Source organism: Helianthus annuus, chromosome 4 (assembly GCF_002127325.2).
Source record: "Helianthus annuus cultivar XRQ/B chromosome 4, HanXRQr2.0-SUNRISE, whole genome shotgun sequence".
Lineage (NCBI taxonomy): Eukaryota > Viridiplantae > Streptophyta > Magnoliopsida > Asterales > Asteraceae > Helianthus > Helianthus annuus.
The window spans coordinates 110445209-110465799 of NC_035436.2; the positions used below are offsets into that span (position 1 = coordinate 110445209).

Genomic DNA, 20591 nt, shown 5'->3' on the forward strand with positions numbered 1-20591 from the left:
TTTAACATATTACATTTTTCTCTACACAAAATGGACATGAACAAGGGTTAAATAGAGACTTACTACTAGCTTAAAGCTAAGGAAAAATCTAGTGAAGAAGATGATGAGAAAAAGATGAGGAATCAAGCAAGAACAAGGCTCCTTTGAAGCTCCACAAGTTGCAAGCTCCTACAACCCTTCTTCTACACTTGAATGATGCTCCAAGATGGATGAATATGGTGGTTGTGTGGTGGTGATGGTGGCGGTTTGGGGTGAGCCGAAAGAGGGAGAGAGGGAGTGAGGGTAAATCTTGTGAATGATGGTTGTGATCTTTGGCCTTGCTTCTTATAGATATGATCATATATTATGGCAACTCCAACAAGTAAACAATCTATTAAAATAATAGGATAAAATATTGCACAAGATTTGGGCATGATTGGGATGGTCCTTGTAATCTTTTCATATCCTACAAGATCCTTACAAAATCAAATAAAATCCAAACAAATCCAAGGAAAATCAAAATAGATCAAATGGGATATGGTAGGATTTGGAGAAATATTTGGTGGGTCCATCATATGACCGTCCATATGTAATGAGGGGGGGGGGGGGGGTTAAGTGTAAATTTTGAACCATGTGGTTCCTTGTAATCATATACCAAGTATCTAGTTAGTGTAGTTAGTTACTAGATATTTTAGTGTGCGTTAGGGTGTTCGGGGACCATGACTACCTCAGAAATAATTAAACAATGCTTTTAATAATTTTTTGATGTTCCGGGTTATGTCCGGTTGTTCGGTCGGATATTGTTCCGTTAAATTGTTTAAATTGTTCCGTAAGGCGTCTTATATATATATTTTTGTAACACAATTAATTCCTAACACATAGGAAAATATTCAGGACTATTTATTAACTTTTCTGTATACCACTAGTATGTTAACACGCACATGTAAGTATAATACGGTATTCAGAGAGCAGTTAAATGATTCAGCACAGTCATCAAGCACTTTAATTATTATTAATAAATTGTACGGATACATGGAATTACGAGGGTTGTCACACCGACATCTCCTACAAAACCCGTTTTTGCGACCCGAACACTTCGTAATGTCGTAAAACAAAATCTTTGATCTAAAAATATATATACTAGTGTCGGTATTAATCATTAATCGCGTACGTTGTCGGTCTCGTTAAAATCGCGTAATCTGCGTAGTTTCGTCGTTTCTAATCCGTTTTCCAATCCGTTTTCAACGACAGATAATAAAAATTAAAAAAAAAAAACAAAGTTAAATATTATCAAAATATATTAACATCGAGACGAAATTCGAGTCCGGTGCATCCGTTTCGTCGTTGTTTGTCGGTGCGTTACTGTTTTCGCGTTCTTGGTTCACGTCTGCGTTTTGTGTCGTTCGGAAGCACGATAAATTCACAAAATTAATTTCATCAGCATAAAATTTTCGTGTAACGTTCATACTTGTCGGCGTTGTCAGTATTTTGTATGGTATCAGTTAGTTGTCGCTTAACGTTTAGCATACTTCTCCGCAAATCACCGTTCGCGCACTGTAAAGTCGGATAGACGTTCCTAGGCACTCCAAAGACCTAATTAAGTCAATATTCGCCTTAATCACTATTTATTATCGCGTTATTTGCTTGTTAATTACGTAATTACGAGCCGTAAATCACCGGTTGTCACAAATGGCTTGATCCCCTCATATGTAAACTACTATTAATATATTAAACCGGCTACTTGGGATTGTATCCCTGCTGACTCAAACCACTTAGCCGAGGGTAACGTCACCTTCAAAAGAGGGGCCTACCACTTTTCGTATTAATAACTTAATTAATTATCTTTCAATATTCCGACCCTTTGTGATTGTATCCTTGCTGACTCAAACCACTGGGTTGAGGGTAACGTCACCTTCAAAAGAGGGGCCTACTACTATAACTAAGATAATCTCTTAAAAAGTGCAAAAGTTTGGAAATCATCAAAGGATACATTAAAGGCGAGTCAGATCCAAGTGATTCATCTTATCTATTTGCTTTATTTTTATTTTTATTCTCAGCATTTTTAGTGTTTAGTTTCATGTTTAAAACCTTTTCCAAATATTTTAGTTTGATTAGACGTTGATGATAAACCGGTACTAAAAGCTCTTTTGTCCTTGGACGACCTCGGTATCTTACCAGCGCCATACTACGCTCACGATGGGTGCACTTGCCCATATGTGTGTTTAGTGTTAGTAGAATATCGTGTTTTATAAATTTAAAACTTGACTAATGTGTAAAATGGGCTTAAAATATTAATAAAAACATATTACACCTTACACACATCATCATTACATTCACATAGACCAAGCATCTTCGTGCAAACTAAACTACACTCGTGCGGACCTGCTCATCCGTGCAGATGAGCTTCATGCGTGCGGATGTGCTACATCCGTATGGATGAGCTAGTTTTACATATACAACTTATAGTTTATGCTATCTAGCCCTATTACATCAAGAAGTAGGCGATATACATATGCATCAATAGTCTCCCCTGTGGCTGTTGCCGCATCTCGAAAGTTTGAAAATCCTCGCACAAACAATTTCTTAATAATCTTGTCTGTTCAGCTCACCTTCAACATTAACCAATATAATGGAAGATTTTGAAATAAAATCTTTTGGATTTTGTATTTTAAATTCAAAAATGTAAACAAACTCAAATATAGTATAGTTACAGTTAATGTTTTTGTGAGATAACGTGTCAGAGGATCATATCAGTTCTAATAAGACATATAAGTTGCACCGTTGATCTAAGAAACACTTAGTTTAAACAATTCACGTGGATTATCGGTATTGTTGTCAACTTAAACTCAAACTAAAATCTTTCGTAATGCTTACCAACACGTTAAGGTACATTTAATTTGCACTAAGTTCTTATGGTCCCCACGAAGCATATCCCCTCATCGTGTACTACATTAACTCAAGTAATTCCTTTAAACTTTTGTCAACTGTGATTTTTGTGAAAATAAAGCAGAATGTTTAAACATTAACAATCAGGTCGATCTTTCGAAACGTAGAGAAAGTCCAATGTTTAAACAAAATAAGAAAGAAAAACAAGTTGAAATTGTTTAACTCTTAACCACCAGTTCGATATTCTCATATACACAAAGGTGATCCAAGATTTAAACAAAACACCATGTAAAATAAAGAAGAAACGTTCAGGCACTAACATCCAGTTCGATACTTTCGTATACGCAGAGGATGTCTAACGCTTAAACAAAATAAAAAAATAAAACAAGTTTAAATCTTTGGAAAATGAAAATTACAATCATAGTGACTTTTTCAGTAAGTTGTGAAAGTTCACAAACTGATCGGTTTTTTTATGCTTTTCAGCATTCAACGATTACCGAGTAGGTACACAGTAACGAAGGACAAAACTAAGTACTATACTTTCAATCATGTTTCCCACTAGAACTAGGCTTTTTCATTTAAGTTTGTATGGTTATCGCAAAATTACTAGTCTAGCTGAGTCTACCGACATATCTTTAGTGAGATTGTTTAACCATTTTAAACATTACATATCTTTAGCATGCATTGATAGTGCACTGGCATTTCCTATTTTCACACAAGTAATATCATTTTCATTTTCTAATGTTTTTGAGATTTTCTGTTGTTTTTGACTTTTTGAAAATTTTCTATTTATCTAAAATGATTTTGAAATGATGTAAAACTAGCTCATCTGCACGGATGAGCAGGTCTACACGAGTGTAGTTTAGTCCGCATGAAGGTGCTTGGTCCGTGTGAATGTAATGACCACTAGTTCGTGCGAATGTAATTATGTATAAATAGGTGTTTGGACTGAGTTTTCGGGAGTGCGGGTGAAGCACTGTGAGGTGGAGCACTGTCAAATTTGTACCGTGACTGTGAAGTTAATACAAACATAGAGTGTGTGAGTCGTCTCGGGATCCAAGATTGATCGTAAGAGTTCTTGACAATCAAGGCCATGTTTGCCTAAGTCTCTTACATCACTTGGTGAAGACAAGTGTTTAGTATAATACTTTTTATTTTTAATATTTTGCACTTTTTATTTGGTTTTGTATTAATGACTTTAATAACTAGTTGCTTATGTTGAAGGTGATCGTTCCTTATCGTTTGTCCGTGGTGTCTTGGCATTATTTTACTGTCTATATAAAATTAAAGATTTTCACCATTCATATCTCCACGGTCTATATGGAGGTATGTTGGCTACCTGGTCGGGGGTTAAGGGAACGGTTTGGTAAGGGTCTTGCCCTTGTTCAGCGTTTAGAGGTCCTGCAAGGGACCTGGATCAAATTTAGTAGGATCTCCTTCAATGCCCATAGGTATTGGATGGCGGGGATCCAAACTCTTTGACCCTCTCATAAGTTAACTACTATTAATACTATAACCCGGCTATTTAGGACTATATCCCTGCTGACTCAGACTTATTAGTCGAGGGTAACGTCACCGCCAAAAGCGGGGCCTACCATAATTTGCATTAATAACTTAATTCATTATCTTCCAATAATCCAACCCTTTAGGATTGTATCCTTGCTGACTCAAACTACTGGGTTGAGGGTAACGTCGCCTTCAAAAGAGGGGCCTACTACAATAACTAAGATAATCTCTTAAACAAGTGCAAAAGTGCGAAAATAATCAAAGGTTAAACTAATACACGAGTCGGATCCAAGTGATTCATCTTGTCTATCTGTTTTTATTTTATTTTTATTTTTCAGCATTTAGTTAGTTTTTATTTTCTTAGTTTAAAACCTTTTCTAATATTTTGATTTGATTAGACGTTGAGGATAAACCGGTACTAAAAGCTCTTGTGTCCTTGGACGACCTCGGTATCTTACCAACACTATACTACGTCCACGATGGGTGCACTTGCCCATATGTGTGTTTAATGTTAGTAAATATCGTGTTTTATAAATTTAAAACTTGGCTAAAAGTGTAAAAAGGGCTTAAAATATACATCAAAAATATATTACACTACACGCACATCAAATTTTTGGCGCCGTTGCCGGGGACACAAGGATTTTAAGAAAGTTAGTAATCAACGGCCTAATCATATTTTTATTTTTCTTTTTTTTTCTTTTTAGGATTTTCTTAGTTTTTCAGCTTATGCAGAGCTCAGCACGGGCTGTGCCCGCTGAACACGCCCCCGTGCTCAATAATTGGAACTGGCAATCCTGTTTTAAGTCGGACAGTAAGCTGAACACGGGGCCGTGCTCACTCAACACGCCCCCGTGCCCAAGATTCACTTACTGAAAAAAGAACCGTTAGATCCCGGCAGTTGGTAATTTCTGACACAAACATGAGTGATAATTCTTTTTACTTTCGGCACTCTTATGGTACGTGGTGTCAATTATGTGGAGGCGAACATAAAGAAATAAAATGTTACTTTCTAAATTATAGGCCCCACTACATAGACTCACCTATTCCTTATAACCTTAAGAGGGGCGAAAGTAAAAATAATCACTATCTCTCCCTCGAATGCGCCCAGCCAGATATTCTAGGAGAAATGCTCCTTGACGAGTTATTTCAACTAGAAGAGCTAATTCTAAATTGGTCAAAAGAGCTTAGGAAGGATTTTATTGATCCACCCCAAGACGATGACCATGAAGAAATGTTGGGATCGCATTCCGACAACCTCGTTGCTCCCAAAAATACCTTCATACCTAGTAATGACTTGGACGTTAGTCGTCCCTGTGCCGATTGTGCCGTGAAGGACTCTCCATCGACTTCGTTCGGTGTATACATAGACCTGAGCGATTCGGCATACACCTTCTTTAACGAGAGCCCGGGAAAGGGTTGGACTTGTCCACCTAGAATGAAAATAGGAATCACCCTCACCGACAACCTCTTGCGTTCTCGCCTTAGTCTAGGACAATTAAGGTATCTTATGAACATTGGGGTTGTTCCAACCAGTAAGGAACCACCCGATAGCAATGAGATCCTTAGAAGAAACAAAACTCCATAAGACAGCTTCCAGACACGGGGCCGTGTGCAGGTCAACACGCCCCCGTGCTCACCTAAAACATTCTCTGCTGATTTTGTCAGAATACGGACAAAATGTGTCAGGATTTCCTCTGCACACGGGGCCGTGTCCAGCGAACACGGGGCCGTGTCCAGTGCGCTGTCGTTTTCTTTAAATGCAGCCTGATCCCTGCTCATTTTTTACCACTTCAAAAGGCAGAGATTCCTGGGATCTTCACTCATACCATCCTAGGTAAGTGCTAAAAGAAGGTTCCGAAGGACCATCTTGTCCCTTCCACTTTTATTCATTTCCCCTTCTTTCAAATTTTTCAACATTTCATCCATAGAAGCTTGGAAACTCCATGATTCCAACCTTCTATGAGAAGTTTGTAAGATTATATGCTAAGGATTCTTGTTTAAAGTCAGTTGTATAACTTTGTTTTAAATTATCTATGCTTAAACCCAGCTGAAAATCATGAAAATAATTTAAAACTCCAGGACTCCTTAGCCTAAAATCCTGCAGACAAGTGGACACGGGGCCGTGCTCAGCGAGCACGGGGCCGTGTTCGAGGGACTGTTTCCTAAAAATTTAGCTTTCTTCGGTTTCTTTCTCAGAAAATGGCAAGCAGAACAAGCGGAACATCTTCAAGAAATAACCAACAAGGGAGGAGATCATCAACGACAGAAGACTCTCTTATAAACTATGTTTACGCCCTAAGAGAGGCTATTGATGAGATGACAGGAGTAGAGGAAGCATTGGTCGACCGTATCAACCATCTAACAGTAGGGCTGGAGGGCTGTCTCTGAGAGGTAAACCTCTTGCACCAGAGGTTAAACCTTCTCGCCTCCCCACCTTTGGTGCCTATAATAACCCAAAGGGCGTGGAACGTGGTGCCCGAGGTCATCATCCCGGCCGAGTGGTACGCCATGCACCAAGAGCCTCCGCAAAGGGTGGTGCAAGGAGTCCCGGTGAATGTTCCCCCTCAGCCACAATTTACTGAGGAAAATGAAGCCGCCTTCTTTCTTCCATGGGAGATAGAAGAATGGATTTAAACGACATTTAGGGAAGAAAACCTTCGGCCAAAAGTCCTACTATATCGGGAAACTATTCTCGAAATTTTCTTAAAATAGTAGAACTCTTTATGATAACCTCGTGTATCTCCTGACCTATTTAGTTAAGTTTTTATTTTATCTTATTTTAGGAATATTATGTAAGATATCTCTATGATTTCAATGAAATGATGGTTTTAAAGTTTAAATGGTCCATAATAAATAAAACACACTTATGGTGGTAAAGGATGAAAAGGGAAACGAGAAACATGACCCCATGCACAAGAACAAGGCAACCCGACATCAATTTCTCCGATACAGTAGGTTCAACACGGGCCGTGTCCAACCAACACGGCCCCGTGCTGAACCCCCTGCAGAAAAACGCCCAGTTCAGGTAACTGGACACGGGCCGTGTTCACCAGACACGCCCCCGTGTCCAGGCTTCTGTTTCTTTTATTTAATTTTCGTTACTTGCACCTGAACACGGGGCCGTGTCCAGACTGCCAGTGACATAAATCTTTGCTTTTAAACACCATATTACACATCTAATCAACCTAAAATTTTATTTTTGGGACACATTGAGGACAATGTGTAGTTTAAGTGTGGGGGATGCTAAAAGCTTGAAATTTTGCAAGTCCTAAAAACAAGCCTTACACAAAACTCTATTGGAACCGCTAACCACCCCAAATTTTTTTCAAATCAAAAATTTCCATTTTTTTTACTTTTCTAAAGTTTAAGTTGGGAATTCTAAGATTAATAAGGTTATATTTTTACAAATTTACAACCAATAGCGTCGTGATAAAAAGAACCAACATAAGAAAATTATGAAACGGGCATAACAAGCTTAGTTAAAATTTGATTATATATACTTGATCACATAGAAAAACCCATTCCCACAAAAAGTGAGTTTTGAGCCTTCATTGAGCATACAAATATACATCTTTAGACTAAATGCTCATTTTTCGTTTCTTGTGTGAATAGCCGCTTGGTTCTTACGACTCTAGAACTTGCCATGACGATTCATTCCCAGTCCTTACCAACTTAAACCCAAGTAAGTAATTGATGGAGGCATTAGGACTAACCCTTTTTCTTTCTACACCATTATTTTTCAATTTTTTTTACCACCTACCCAAAATCCCCCTAGTTAACCCTTTGAGCCTAAACCTTTCATTTCTTTACCCTAAAACCTTTTTACCCACCAAAAACCTTTTTTTATTTTTACCCTTTATTTTAGTAACAAGCTCGGTTTTCGTGTGACTAAAAAAATGATGAAGTTTGAAATAAACAAACAAAGCTCTTAAAAGAAAAGCTTGTTTGAAGAAATACTTCGAAATAAAAAGTCACTAAAAGCAAAGTGTTTTATGAAAACCGACACTTTTTACGCTTTTCGCCCTTTTCTACTAACCACTAACCCATTCACCCACCTTTAGCCCAAGCCTTTACCCAAAAAGTCCTCTTGATATTTACAAAGGTAACGAGTTAAAAAGGAGGAGGATTGATTGCTTGGCAACTTATGGTAGGAATAAGTTCCATGCCGCTCTCGAGTGATTCACTAAAAATACACCTTCGGCCGAGTGTGAGTGATTTCTCCCGTGAGGTATGTGAACTTGTATATAAATGGAATTTTAAAAAGGCATGTTATGCCCAAATAAGTAATTTCTCCTATGAAACGTTCTAAACAAATCATAGCAAATAGGATTGTAAATAAATAAAAAAATAAAACCCAAAAAAAAAAATCTTGGATTCTCGACACTCTATGACAAGCCAAAACCTTCTCTTCTACCCATTCCATTTGGGAGTGTAAGCCACATATTAAAGAGTTTTGCTTGAGGACAAGCAAAAGTTCAAGTGTGGGGGTATTTGATGTGTGTAAAATGCAACATATAAATTACATCAAATGAGGCATAAGACTAACCCTTTTTAAGTACTAATGTTGGAAAAAGAGTGTTTTTGTCTTACTTTTGTATTTTCAGGATTAAAAGAGCTCAAATTCACAAAAGAAGCAAAAAGACAGCTAAATCTAACATAAATACAAGAAAAGGAACATAAGTGGATTGCCCGACCCCTCAACAGCATCCTCCAAAGCAAAGTAGAGAAGGCAGAAGACTGAACATGCCCCGTGCTCAGCCAGCACGGAGCCGTGCCCAAGAAGCAGCAGAAAAGACAAACCAATAGAAGCTTCTATTGCCCACCACGGGGCCGTGTCCAGCGGACACGGGGGCGTGGCGAAAGTACAGCAGGCGCATTAATTGTAATTGCGAATTACAGTTAATGAAGAGAGAGAGTGTCAGACAGGCACGGGGGCGTGTCCAGCGGACACGGGGCCGTGCCCAGCCTTCTGTTCAGCCTATAAATAGGAGTGCTTGGTTTCATTGCAACTCATCCCTTGGCACACCACCTCTCTCACACTTCATCCACCACCCACCACCATCACAACACTATCATCCACCACCATCATCCATTGTCCATCATAGAGTGTGTGAGTCGTCTCGGGATCCAAGATTGATCGTAAGAGTTCTTGACAATCAAGGCCATGTTTGCTTAAGTCTCTTACATCACTTGGTGAAGACAAGTGTTTAGTATAATACTTTTTATTTTTAATCTTTTGCACTTTTTATTCGGTTTTGTATTAATGACTTTAATAACTAGTTGCTTATGTTGAAGGTGATCTTTCCTTATCGTTTGTCCGTGGTGTCTTGGCATTATTTTACTGTCTATATAAAATAAAAGATTTTCACCATTCATATCTCCACGATCTATATGGAGGTATGTTGGCTACCTGGTCGGGGGTTAAGGGAACGGTTTGGTAAGGGTCTTGCCCTTGTTCAGCGTTTAGAGGTCCTGCAAGGGACCTGGGTCAAATTTAGTAGGATCTCCTTCAATGCCCATAGGTATTGGATGGCGGGGATCCAAACTCTTTGACCCCCTCATAAGTTAACTACTATTAATACTATAACCCGGCTATTTAGGACTGTATCCCTGCTGACTCAGACTACTTAGTCGAGAGTAACGTCACCGCCAAAAGCGGGGCCTACCATAATTTGAATTAATAACTTAATTCATTATCTTCCAATAATCCAACCCTTTAGGATTGTATCCTTGTTGACTCAAACTACTGGGTTGAGGGTAACGTCGCCTTCAAAAGACGGGCCTACTACAATAACTAAGATAATCTCTTAAACAAGTGCAAAAGTTCGAAAATAATCAAAGGTTATACTAATACACGAGTCGGATCCAAGTGATTCATCTTGTCTATCTGTTTTATTTTATTTTTATTTTTCAGCATTTAGTTAGTTTTTATTTTCTTAGTTTAAAAACCTTTTCTAATATTTTGATTTGATTAGACGTTGAGGATAAACCGGTACTAAAAGCTCTTGTGTCCTTGGACGACCTCGGTATCTTACCAACACTATACTACGTCCACGATGGGTGCACTTGCCCATATGTGTGTTTAGTGTTAGTAAATATCGTGTTTTATAAATTTAAAACTTGGCTAAAAGTGTAAAAAGGGCTTAAAATATACATCAAAAATATATTACACTACACGCACATCATTGCCCAATGTTGATTTTCACTGAAAATCACATCTCTACTTATGATCATCTTGTTTGTCATCGGATTGTATAGGTTATATGCTTTGCTATTTTCATTGTATCCAACAAAGATAACCCGCTCAGTTTTATCGTCTAACTTGGAGCGATTTTGTTTGGGTACATGTACATAGGCAATACAACCGAACACACGGAGATGATCTACATTTGGCTTTCTTCCACTCCATACTTCTTACTTCTTGTGGTGTTAATTTTGGCACACTTTTGGTAATTGCTCAGTTCAACAAGTAGGTAGCACAAGCCACTGCTTCAGCCCAATAAGCATTCGGTAGATCCTTCATTTTTAACATACTCTGGCTTAATTCCATAAGAGTTCTATTTTTCCTTTCGGCTACTCCGTTTTGCTGAGGAGTATAGCTTGTTGTGAGTTGGTGATGTATTCCATTTTCCTTGAGAAAGTCTTGAAATTCATGTCCACAATACTCTCCTCCCCTATTTGTCCTCATGCCTTTTATTTTGTTATCCACTTGGTTTTCTACTAGTTGTTTGAAGTTCTTGAAATAACTTAATGCTTCAGATTTGAACTTCAAGAAATATACTTACGTCTTTCTCGAGAAATCATCTATGAACGTAATAAAATACTTGCAACCTCCAATGGATTGTGTTCTCATGGGTCCACATATATCGGAATGAATAAGTTGTAAAGGTTTACTTGCTCGCCATGTTGCCTTCTTCGAGAATGGTTTTCTAGCATGTTTGCCGAAAATACATCCTTCACAAATATGCTGTGATTTAGCAATCTTTGGCAGCCCACTTGTTGTCTCGGTCCTTCCCATGTCATGCAAGGTTTCAAAATTCAAGTGTCCATATCTTCGATGCCATAAGGTTGAAGCGTCTTGTGTCGTCATGTTACATACTCTAGGAATTATATCATGTTTCAGATTCAACGGGAACATTTTGTTCCCTGTCATCTTTATAGTTCCAATGCAACAACCGGATGAATCATTAATAATGCATCCTTTATCATTAAACCTCACATCATAGCCCTTTTGTACTAATTGTCCGACACTTAATAGATTGTGTTTTAATCCAGCCACATAAAATACATTTGGATTCGTTTCTCATGTCCTTTAATTCTGACATTAGCATCTCCATAGCCTAAGACTTCTAATCGTTTGTCGTCTCCGGTTCGAACTTCCCGTCTTTCTGATCCATTTAGATTTATGAATAAACTCCTGTTACCCGTCATATGATTACTGCACCCACTATCCAGGTACCAGCAGTCGTTCTTAACTACTTCTTCCATATTAAAAATCTTGAACATAGTGTCATCGGTTTCGTCTTCTGCATCATCTTTATGCATCAGAACATTGTTTGACCAATCGTCGTCTTCTCGCTTGTTGCAAAACCTTGCCGTATGCCCTAACCTTTGGCAATTATAACATCGGATCATACTGTTGAACTTACCTTTTCCTTTCCCTCGTCCCCTTCCAGAATTATCGATCCTAAATTGTCTGGATTTATCATATCTATTTCCTTGAACTTGGAAAGCCTGTTCTACTGATGCATCATCATACTGTTTTAACCTTAAGTCATGCGATTGAAGAATGCCTAGCAACTCCTTGGTGGAGATTGCATTTAAATCTTTTGATTCTTCAATAGCCACTACAACCGATTCATACTTCCTAGTTAGACTTCTGAGAATTTTTTCAATTACACGTTGTTCTTCTAGTCATTCTTCATTCATGCGTAATTGATTGACTATTATTGTAGTGCGATTGACATAATCTTCAATGGTCTCAGTTTCTTTCATTCTTAAACTATCGAATTCACATCTTAGGGTTTGAAGCCTTACCGTTTTTACCCTATTCTCACCCCTGTAGGCTTTGTGTAGAACTTCCCATGCGTCTTTGGATGTTTTGCATGTTGCAATGCGTTCAAACACCGTTTCATTCACTGCCTGAAACATAATATGCAGTGCCTTCTTGTCCCTTTTGACTTTCTCCTTGTAAACATTCTATTCATTCTCTGGTGCCCCGGATGCAATTTTTGTATAACCTTCCTCCACAATTGTCCATAAGTCTTGCGCTTCCAGTAAGACTTTCATCTGTATGTGCCAATGGTAGTAATTTTGTCCCAGTAATTTTGGAATCTGGGTTTGAATTCCACCATTTGAAGTCATGTTTTGATGTCTGATGATGATGTTTTGTAAATCTTTGAAATTGAAATTGATTGCGGATCGGTGGCTCTGATACCACTTTATTGGAATGAATTCGAGTAAGTTAACAGAATGTTTGATATTGTTCTTGATTGAATTGGTGAATCCGAATGATACATACATCGTTTACATATATACACGAAGGGTTTAAGATAACTACCCTAACTTAGGATATAAAAAATAATAAGAAGAAACATAATATAACCTATATTATATCGATATTAAACTTATAATAAGATCTAGCTTAAGACTAATATTTTGTCTAATATAAGGCTCATTCTGTAACCAATTGCCATGCCTTCAGGAAATTTTATCCCCAAATTGTTATCCCATAACTTGCATGTGGCCCTTCACATAAAAGCCTACATGCGCATCTCATGGGTTCCAACAAACAAATATGACACCAACTAGCTCTTTGATAGCGACACTTTACATCACATCACCAATGATCTCAATGGCTTGTCTGTGTGACAAAATTATCATCACTGGTCCTAACCCCTATACACTGAATAACTTCCTCACCTCTCTTGCCAAACATTTCTCTTTACAGGATCTTGACACCCTCGCCTACTTTTGGGTGTCAAAGTTCCTCCTTACCTCCATAGTCTTTTTCTATCTCAAAAAAATACATCCTTGATATTATCACTAGAGTCAAGATGATTGATTGTAAACCGGCAACCATCTCGATCACATGATTTGAACCTCTTACCACACTTGACGGCACCTCCCTAGATTCACCGAAACACTTGTTATAACTCTCTGATGCATCTCCCTCTGTCGCCAAGATGTTGCCTTTCTAGTTAACAAACTATCAGAGTTCATGCATGCTCCTACCACCCTTCACTAGGCTGCCCTTATGCGCCTATTGTAGTATCTCTTTGGGTTGGTTCGCCATGGTTTGCTTCTAAAACAAAACTTCCCACTACAGTTACACACTTTCATTGAAGAAGATTAGACAGATTACACAGAAAATTATCATAGCACTGCTAGTTATATAGTTTATCTTGGTTCTAATCTCGTTGCATGGAGTTCTAAGACTATCTCCAATGGGAGATCGATAATCCCATCCAAGATGACATGGAATAAATCCTTGTTTAAGGGCCCATTGGAGAACATTTGATTTTGGTATATCCAAAAGAAAAATCCTTCTTTAAGGGCTTCATTTTTTTGGTTAATGTGCTAATTTTTTTATTTTATACTTTTTCTTTCCAACATTTTACTAACTTCTTATATAAAGACATACATTTATTTACCATTAAGAGGTTACCAACCTTTAAAACTTAAACTTCTAAAACAAGAGAATTTTTTTGAACAGATTTCATATTCAATGACCATTAATTCATGTATTTATGTTTTTATTTACTTTTTATTTTTGATATTACTTATATTAATTATCTAATAATTTAATTAGTTAAATCCACTTCAATAATTTAAGTAAGTAAACTTAAAGAAAAAATGGGTGATGATGTGGAAAATGTAATGATATGTAAAGATATATCTATAAAAGATATATATATATATATATATATATATATATATGTGTGTGTTGTCTTAAATATTGTTTACTTTTTATTTTAAATATTATTTATTTACGTATATTGATTGTATAATCAATTAATTATAATACATTTACATTTTAATAATTTAGATAATTAAGTTTAAATAAAAAAATAGGTAATGATGTGGAATATGTAAGGATATGTAAGGATATTTGTATGGAGATAACATTATGATTTTTAAGGATTTTTAAGGACTTTTAAGGATATGATGTGGGAGCTGAGTAGGCAGCTAAGGGCGCCTAAGGGCACCCTTAGCATTGGAGATAGTCTAAGTGACAAAGTATGCTTGCGCGTTCATCAAAAGAGGCCGAATTTCGCGTCATTGGCTTAATAACTATAAAAGTATGAAGGGTCATCTCCATAATGTTTGAACTTACTCCTGCCATTTGTTGTGGCAACTTAAGTGTTATACACTATGCAGGAAACGTGTTCCATTATCGCATGAAGCACCTCACATTGGATTTTCACTTTGTTTGCGATAAAGTGAATCATGATACCATACAAGTCACTCACATTGCTAGCGATGATCAATTAGTGGATGTCCTAAGTAAACCGCTACTACGCCCACGACACCATCATCATTAATCCAAGATTGGCCGCAAGGGCATATTAACGATACACTTGATTTTCATTCTTGATCAATCAAATCAGATCAATCACCGTCCATAATTCTCTCACTGAGTGTTGTATCATTTAGATATGATTGCATATAGATTGTAATTCCGGATTTGTATATTTTGTTTCCATACCTTTAGATTGTATTCTTGTATTAATACCCTTCTAATGTTTATAAAGAAACTTCATTCTTGTTGAATAGATTATTATAAGCAAACATAAAAAAATGAAAATATATAAATATTCATATACATCAACAATTCTACAATAGAATATTGACATGCAAATCATACATTGTCTATGGTAAATATTGTCTACAGACAATGTGTCAATTATATATTTTTCCAAAGTATACAAACAAATAAAAGATAACCTTCAATGACCCAATTCTATTTAGCACAGCTACATCATTCTTTAAAGCCTCCCTGATCAACTATCTAGTTAAGAAAAGAAGTAGGTGCATCTTGTTCACAAAAGTATAGCTCAGTGCAGTCATGTTTCCAACTCAACCAAGTACAAACATATCAATAGAATAAATTAAGCATTGCCCTATATTTGATTGAGCAACAAGTCTTCTTAATCAAGCTAACTTGTACCAAAGCAGGAGGAAAAGGATATGTTACATCCACTTGAAAAAAAATGTAAACAAAATTTGCTACATCAATATTACACACAAATGATTTCTTGCAGAGACTAACAAAATAATAACTTTAATCTATAAAGAATTCTGATTTTACATACTGAGATTTTGTTCATGTTTTTAAATGCTGAATGAATGATAAGATAGCATGCAAAACAGCTCACTAACAAGTATTATATAATATGAAAAAGTATATCGTACAATATGCCTTAACGTACATTGTGTAAGCAAGTGGCGAAGTATAGAAGGGACGGGGAGGGGCGCCTGACCCCCCGAACTTTTCGCTTAGTAGTGTTATATATATAGTTTTCGTATAGAAATTTTTGGGTATATACGTTTTCGACTCCTTGGTTCTATAGAATTTTTTTGGTATATAGGTTTTCGACCCGCCCCCCCCCCCGGTCATTCGGGTCAAGCATCGTCAGTGGCGTACACGACGGCAAAATTGCACCTTATGTTACGAAAAATTGAAAATCGCATGTTACTAAAAACCTTGAAGTCACATGTGTATAAGAAGAAAGTGAAGTCACATGTTAAAAATAAACCCAAAATCACATGTGTAGGAAGAAATGAAATCGCATGTGAGAGAGAAAAATGAAAGTCGCATGTTAGTTACCAATTTCACATGTTAATAATACCTCGCGTACGCAATGTACATTAAGCCATTTTGTACGTTAACCGGCCTCTATATAATATGCATGCTTTCTTTGTAAACGCTTCTACCTCCCATAGCTCGCTCTTTCACCTTGAAAGGAGTAACATTAACATGAACATAAAAAAGGGGACAAGAAGAAAAGCCCACAAAGAAATTAATGGAAAAGCAAGCTCAACATTTATTGGCTTCTCTAGCTCTTTTCATAGCTACATAACTGTTAAGCTGTATTCTAGCCTTATTCTATTCAACCTCACTATGGTCATTCTAGGCCTCCTTTTCATGCCTCACGTCGTCCAGTGTAAGTGATAGTAGTCGGTTGTTATGATGTTTTAAGAAATGTTGTGATGGTTAATTAACGAATTCTGGTATGATTTCCACAGCAAATTTATGTCTTATCTGATCAAGTAATTTTGGAGTACCACCAAACTAACTTTAATATGAAAGTGATTTCGCTATTCAAAGGTTATCCAGGCCTACTCCAATCAAGAAAACACAACAGCTTTGCGGCCAACATCAAACATCCACTTTTGGTCAGACCACAATGGCCGGACTCCCATCCAAACTCCTATGCTCGAAAAGTCACCATCTCCACTTTCTAACATACCCCATTTAGCTTTTAAGCGACATGTCTCAAGTTCCCATTATCCATCGATCAAGCAACTCCGGAATTAAAAGCACTTGATTGAGCGTGAGCAAGAATTGCCTTGCTTAATAACATTTCGCTGCATAAAACACATGATTAATGGGGGTAGAAAGGCTAACAGTTGTTCCATTGTGTAGCTTAGATGGAACGCACCAGTCATCATTATCACTACTCTCCACCGTTGAAAACGCCTCTAAACTCACACCAAAGATAATTTGTAGCAACATGCTTAAACTTCGTGTCACGTCTTTATAAAATTCATATCCAGTGGCGAACCTGAGATTTTTTTCACAACAGGCGAATGGAGGACTTAACCTAAATTTACGTGGGGCCGATCGAGATTTTAGCATATAAATTTTACACTAAAAAATCAATGAGGGCAGTTGACGCCGTGGTTACACCATGAGTCCACCACTGCCATGGTAAAATTGTGAAGGGTTTTTTCTTAGTTTTTATTCTTCTTTTTTTATAATTAATAAAAAAATATAAACATACAACAATTGCCTTCCAAGTTCCAAGTCTAAAAACGCGATACTGGGCTAGAGTCTTATGGGTTGAACGGCCCAGTAAAAGGTTGCTCTTAGGTAGAGGTGCACAAACCGGGTATTTTTAATAATCGGTTCTGGTTGTGGAACTGGTTTCAGTTTCTCGTTTTAAGGGTTGAAACCTGTTATTGCTATAACCAGTTCGGTTCTAGTACCAGTTATTTGACCAAAAAACCATACCGATTATTAAAATGCCCTATTTTCAAGTTTTTATACCCTATTTCTGAGTTTTTTTAGTTTTATAGTTTCATATTTATTAGTACTCTATTGCGTTTTTATTACTCTATTTTCTCGTATTTTTTGTTTATTATTATTAAGAATGCATTGTATAATGTAAGAAAAATAAAATAAATGCACTAACATAAATTTAAAAGAAGATATTAGAATCATGTATCGGGTATGGCCGGGTATCATCGGTTCCGGTTCCGGTTCTTGTTCGGTTTCGGGTATTAATCGGGTATGATCGGTTCTGGTTCCGGGTATTAAGATCAAAAGTGTATGATATGTTTGTACATTTCACTTTTTAACTTGTATAGTTAATTAACAAAGATCACATTTTACAACCATCTTTTAAAGAAATTCAAATAATTGTTATTTATATAAGAGTTAAATGCTTCATATAATACAATTTTGTAACATTTCTAGGTATATAGTTTTGTACATTTAGCTTAGTTAGTGTTTCATGCTTTAATTAGTTGTACCCTTAGTTTAGAAGGTTGTAGCTTTTTGTTTATTTATATACTATTATTTTGCAACATGTTAGTGCAATGTTGTGTTGTAAGTGTGGTTTTATTTATAGTTTATGCTATTTTATAGTTGTACCATTTCTTTGGTTATTTGTACATTATTTATAAATTTATATACTATTAATTTGGTGGTTTATGCTATTTTTAGTTGTACCATTTCTTTGGTTATTTGTACATTATTTATAAATTTATATACTATTAATTTGGAACATTTGTACGTATGTTTGGTTGTAAATTGTGCTTAAGTGGTTGTACCTTAATCAAATAATGGTTTCATTACCTTACCAAATTCAATATGTTTTGTATGCATGTATGGTTGTAAATTGTCCCTTAAGTGGTTGTATCCTAATCAAATAATGGTTTCATTATCTTACCATATTCAATCAGTTTAATCCATTCAAAGTTGTGTTGTTTTATTTGTAAATTATTATTATTTATAATAATCTAATTAATTTAGCCAAAATCTTGTATAAATATAATTTGCAACATATTGATGCAATGGTTGTTGTAATGTATGCATTATGGTTTGTATAGTAATAATGATATATATTATATATAGATTACGATTAACCTGTCAAACGGGAAAAAATAGACGCGAGTTCATCGTAACGCGCGAGTCCTAGATCAACTTAGTTATTTTATTCTATGTTTTACGTTTCGGTTTAATTTTTTCGCATTAACACACCGCAACTTCAGTGTCGGTGGTCGCTGACAATAGTGTGGCATTAGTGCTCGCCCCTGCCGCAACGCGGGGCTACTTAATGCTAGTTATACATAAGTTTGATGTTTAAAAATAAATATTATTAAATCCAGGATTTAAAAAGAATAATCATTAATATATGGACGGCCTAGGGTGGGCGAGCGAGGCCCGCTTTTTGAGGCCTAAGTTTTTTTTGTTTTAAATTATGTATATTTTAAAATGTGAAAAGATAAAACTATCTTTGTAAAAATGTAATCTTACCATTTATTTGGCCAAATAATTTTATTTTTATCAATGTTTAAAATCTTATAATATATCTGGCCCATTACTTTTATTTTAATGGATATCCATTATTCAAATATCTATCTAATGTAATTTAAAACAAATTAATCTTACACATTACTAAGCCAAGATAGTTTTATTTTTATCCATATCTAAAGTCTTATAACATGATAGTTCGATTAGTCTTATTTTGATCTATATCTATTATCCAAACATCTATCTGATGTAATCTAATATTAATAAAAGAGTCCCCTTAATGCTACTTGACATTCTCTCAAAATAAGGATTTTATCAAAATGTCATAATGTCATGTGGCAATTTTCTTGCTATCTCAACCATGATAAATAATATAATAAGTAAATTAATAAGGGTCATTATCCACCTTAATAAATAACTCTAAGAGTAAACTTCCGTTTTGCTCCCTGTGGCTTGGTCACTTTAACGGTTTTGCTCCAAACCTTTAAAAATAGCCATTTTACTCCCAGATGTTTCGGTTTTTTTGCCAGTTTGCTCCCCGCCTCTAACTGTCACACCCCCAAAATCCACCATGCGGAGTATCACTGCTTGGAGGCGTGACATGACCAGGATCAAGCCAACAATCATATTGAGCAACACAATTAAGTAAATAAAACCAACCACAATACGATTGGTGACCAAAAGAAAGTAAACCGACTTTAAGTTAACAGCGGAAGCATAATACGTAAAGCTAAAACATAACTTCATAGTTCATAAGTTTAAAGACCCCAAAACATAAGTTCCATAAGTTTATAAAGTTTAATTATTAAGTACGGGACATAACAGTCTGCATCCCACAACGACCTCCTCCTCATGCAAGCTCCATAAGCGTCTAGCGACCTGTAAGGCATGTAACAACGAGTCAACAACAAAGTTGAGTGACTTCACGATTGGTTGTTCAGTTTTAAGTTGTTTGCGAAAACGTGGTTTGTCTTTCGTTGGCTTATTTTCCGTGGGGGTTACCCCATAGATGAAAGTATGATTAACCAGTTCCTTCTTTATTACCCAAACCATATCCATAATCAGTGGGGGCTTCCCCATGTAAATCACTAGACCGTTAAGATATCGACAACTGACGAACAATAGTTGTGCCCTACGTCAATGTCTATCATCATTGACATTTTGCCATAGTCCATTAGTACACGCCCGTCCGACTGGGACGGTGTGAGGTTTGTTAAACCTAATAGCGCTATTAACTAATGACCCGCTCGCCATTGGCCTCGGCGATTAAGTCGATATAAAATGAGGGACTTAATGATAGAGTTTTGTCTAGTAAGTTTTAAGGTTGTTGTCCTACCCAAGGAGAATACACAGGATTTATATTGGCATCCTACCCATGGAGGATGGCGGTACATATCCTACCCAAGGAGGATATGTAGGTTCCGTTTTAAATTCTTTAACCCATTCCCAACCACCGGGA

At 36.5% G+C, this 20591-nt stretch overlaps 1 protein-coding gene across 1 annotated transcript; it reads right to left on the reverse strand.

The window, feature by feature from the left end:
• Positions 1–11637: 11637 nt before the first annotated feature.
• LOC110933583 lies at positions 11638–12506 on the reverse strand. The gene is made up of 2 exons (XM_022176798.1): positions 12418–12506; positions 11638–12250 (listed from the first exon to the last, which is right to left on the reverse strand). Exons 1-2 carry the CDS (start codon positions 12504–12506, stop codon positions 11638–11640), a joined length of 702 nt encoding a protein of 233 aa, XP_022032490.1.
• Between the last annotated feature and the right edge of the window lie 8085 nt (positions 12507–20591).

Excerpts from the sequence above, each read along its gene's own strand:
- LOC110933583 (XM_022176798.1), bottom strand. The coding sequence starts at position 12,506 with ATGAAACGGTGTTTGAACGCATTGCAACATGCAAAACATCCAAAGACG. Across the intron at positions 12,251-12,417 it reads CCTACAGGGGTGAGAATAGG|AAGTCTAACTAGGAAGTATG; the intron begins GTAAAAACGGTA and ends AAAAATTCTCAG.